The sequence below is a fragment of the Chiloscyllium plagiosum genome, unplaced genomic scaffold, assembly GCF_004010195.1.
Source record: "Chiloscyllium plagiosum isolate BGI_BamShark_2017 unplaced genomic scaffold, ASM401019v2 scaf_12861, whole genome shotgun sequence".
Classification (NCBI taxonomy): domain Eukaryota; kingdom Metazoa; phylum Chordata; class Chondrichthyes; order Orectolobiformes; family Hemiscylliidae; genus Chiloscyllium; species Chiloscyllium plagiosum.
Genome location: NW_025215307.1, coordinates 11110 through 14210, shown reverse-complemented (window position 1 = coordinate 14210; position 3101 = coordinate 11110). Strand labels below are relative to the sequence as shown.

Below are 3101 nucleotides of genomic sequence, written 5' to 3'. Positions count from 1 at the left end.
CAGAATGTGCAAGCTCCACACAGACAGTCACCTGAGACTGGAATCAAACCCGGGTCCCTGACGCTGTTTGGCAGCGGTGCTAACCACTGAGCCACCGTGCCTCCCTGCTGGGCAGGGGGTGTATTGGATCGGGATTGATGTGGTGAGAGGTTTATTTTCAGTTTTCAAGAGTAGAGATAGATTTACCAAGAGTGTAGAGTGTGCTTCACTCTGTACCTAATGCCATGCTGTGAACAGTGTACTACACAGTGATCCTGGGACTGAGGGAGGGAACATTAGTTTGGGTTCCTGCTGTGGACTATGGCTCCCCTGCTCCCACCCTCAGTGCAGTGACCTGTTCTCTGGTTCGAGTTTGGAAAGGCTTCCAGGATTTGAACTGAAGCTGTCTCCCTGTCTTTCCTGCTGGGTAGTTATTCCTGGTGGAGAGGATGGGACGTCGGACACTCCACCTGCTGGGATTGGCTGGAATGAGCGGCTGTGCATTCACCATGACCGTTTCCTTGGCATTGCTGGTGAGTAACCGTCCACTCACCATCCGGCACTTTGTACGGGTAGTTCTAGGATAATGGCGCCTTCTGGCTGCGTGATTTGGCTAACCCGTGGCTGAACAATTACGGAATGGTATTCCGAAGAGCGTTCAGCTCCATTGGCAAGACCGCATTTCCGGAAGGGACCGGTTTGTGCGCTTCATTCTGTGCATGCGCTGATGTGCGTGCCGAAACATTTGCGCCGTTCTGCGCAGGTGCCGACGTTCTTGCGTTTTGTTCACGTGCTGGTGTCTGCACATGCCTAACGTTGGTGTCGGGCTACGTGTTGTTCTGCGCTTGCGCAAACGCAAGCTGCTGACAGATCTACTCCCTGTGGGAGGTGCTGTACAGAGAGCAGCTTTCCTGCATTTCTTTTAAAATGTACTGTGTTAAATTTACTTGGGCGTCTTTAATAAATAGGCTGTGCTACACTTAGCATTAGACATTTGGGTGGTTTTTGACCGACCGTGAGTAATATTTTCTGCTGGTCTGCCCCTAACCCCCTTCTCCAATAGGCCCCATTATTTCGATTTAGCGATTTTCTACGAAGCGAGATTTCACTGGAACGCAGCTACAGCAGTATCGGAGGACCATCTGCAGCTGCTCAGTGTTAATTCCTTTTCTTATCAGCTCCCAGCATGGGAGGGAGGCCATACAGCCCACAATGCCTCTTCTTCCCCTCACTCTCTCAATTACTCTCCATTTCTCCCGCTTCCCTACAATAACCCTCCAAAACATTTCTTCTGCACGAACCTATCTATTCCCCCTTTGGGAACATTTTGAGAAGCCCACCCTCTGGTGCTCCACACCCCAGCCTCTACCACTGCTGCAGATTCTCTTTTCAGACACATCTGTCAATGGATTCCCTTCGATCTGTTGGACATTCACTCTCTCCCACCAATGTTTAGCATTCTCACTCTCTCCTATCGTTCTCTCTTGCTCTCTCTCTCTTTCTGTCTCCCTTGTGTTTGACCTTCTTTCTCTCTTTCCCCTATGTTTGAGCTTTACTCCCTTTCACTGTTTGACCTTCTCCCTCTGTTTCCCTGTGTTTAACCCTCTCTCTGTCTCCCTGTGTTTGACCCTCTCTCTCTCTGTCTCCCTGTGTTTGACCCTCTCTGTCTCCGTTTCCCTGTGTTTGACCCTCACTCTCCGTTTCCCTGTGTTTGACCCTCTCTCTCTGTCTCCCTGTGTTTGACCCTCTCTCTCTCTCTGTCTCTCTGTGTTTGACCCTCTCTCTCTGTCTTCCTGTGTTTGACCTTTTCTGTCTCTGTCTCCCTGTGTTTGACTCTCTCTGACTCTATTTCCCTATGTTTGACCCTCTCGCTCTCTGTTTCTCTGTGTTTGACCCTCTCTCTCTCTGTCTCCCTATGTTTGATCCTCTCTCTCTCTATCTCCCTGTGTTTGACCTTCTCTCTCTCTCTCTATCTCCCTGTGTTTGACCCTCTCGCTCTCTCTCTATCTTCCTGTGTTTGACCCTCTCACTCTCTCTCGGGGTCTCCTTGTGTTTAATCCCTGCCCTCTCCCTCTCTCGGTCTCCCTGTGTTTGACCCTCTCGCTTTCTCTCTATCTCCCTGTATTTGACCCTCTCACTGTCTCTCGGTCTCCCTGTGTTTGACACACTCTCTCTATCTCTGTCTCCCTGTGTTTGACTTTCTCTCTCTCTCCCTGTCTGCCTGTGTTTGACCCTCTCTCTCAGTCTCTGTCTCCCTGTGTTTGACCTTCTCTCTCTCTCTCCCCCTGTTTCCCTGTGCTTGACCCTCTCTCTCTCTCTGTCTCCCAGTGTTTGATCCCCTCTCTCTCTGACTCCCTGTGTTTGACCCTGTCTATCTCTGTCTCCGTGTTTGACCTTCTCTCTCTGTCTCCCTGTGTTTGACCCTCTCTATCTCCCTGTCTCCCAGCGTTTGACCCTCTCTGTCTCTGTCTCCCTGTGTTAGACCCTCTCTCTGTCTCCCTGTGTTTTACCCTCTCGTCTCTGTCTCCCTGTGTTTGGCTCTCTCTGTCTCCATCTCCCTGTGTTTGACCCTCTATCTCTGTCTCCATCTCCCTGTGTTTGACTCTCTCTCTCTCTCTCACTCTCCCTGTCTCCCTGTGTTTGACCCTCTATCTCTGTCTCTGTCTCCCTGTGCTTGACCCTCTCTCTCTCTCTCTCTCTCTATCTCCCTGTGTTTGACCCTATCTCTGTCTTCCTGTTTTTGACCGTCTCTCTCTATCTCCCTGTGTTTGTCCCTCTCTATCTCCCTGTGTTTGACCCTCTCTGTCTCCCTGTGTTTGACCCTCTCTGTCTCTGTCTCCCAGTATTTGAACTCTGTCCCTGTCTCCTTGTATTTGACCCTCTCTCTGTCTCCCTGTGATTGACCTCTCTGTCTCTGTCTCCCTGTGTTTGACCCTCTCTCTTCATCTCCCTGTGTTTGACTCTCTCTCTCTCCCTGTCTCCCTGTGCTTGACCCTCTATCTCTGTCTCTGTCTCCCATGTGTTTGACCCTCTCTGTCTATGTCTCTCTGTGTTTGTCCCTCACTCTCTCTCCATCTCCCAGTGTTTGAATTCTCTCCATGTCTCCTTGTGTTTGACCCTCT

The 3101-nt window shown here is 50.6% G+C and overlaps 1 protein-coding gene across 1 annotated transcript in view; it reads left to right on the top strand.

The window, feature by feature from the left end:
• The first annotated feature begins 401 nt into the window (after window positions 1–401).
• LOC122548273 (solute carrier family 2, facilitated glucose transporter member 4-like) overlaps window positions 402–3101 on the top strand; it is an 8936-nt gene continuing 6236 nt past the window's right edge. Inside the window, exon 1 of the mRNA XM_043686804.1 lies at window positions 402–512. Within this exon, the coding sequence (XP_043542739.1) occupies window positions 429–512 (84 nt within the window). The 5' untranslated portion in view covers window positions 402–428. The remainder of the gene's footprint in view (window positions 513–3101) is intronic.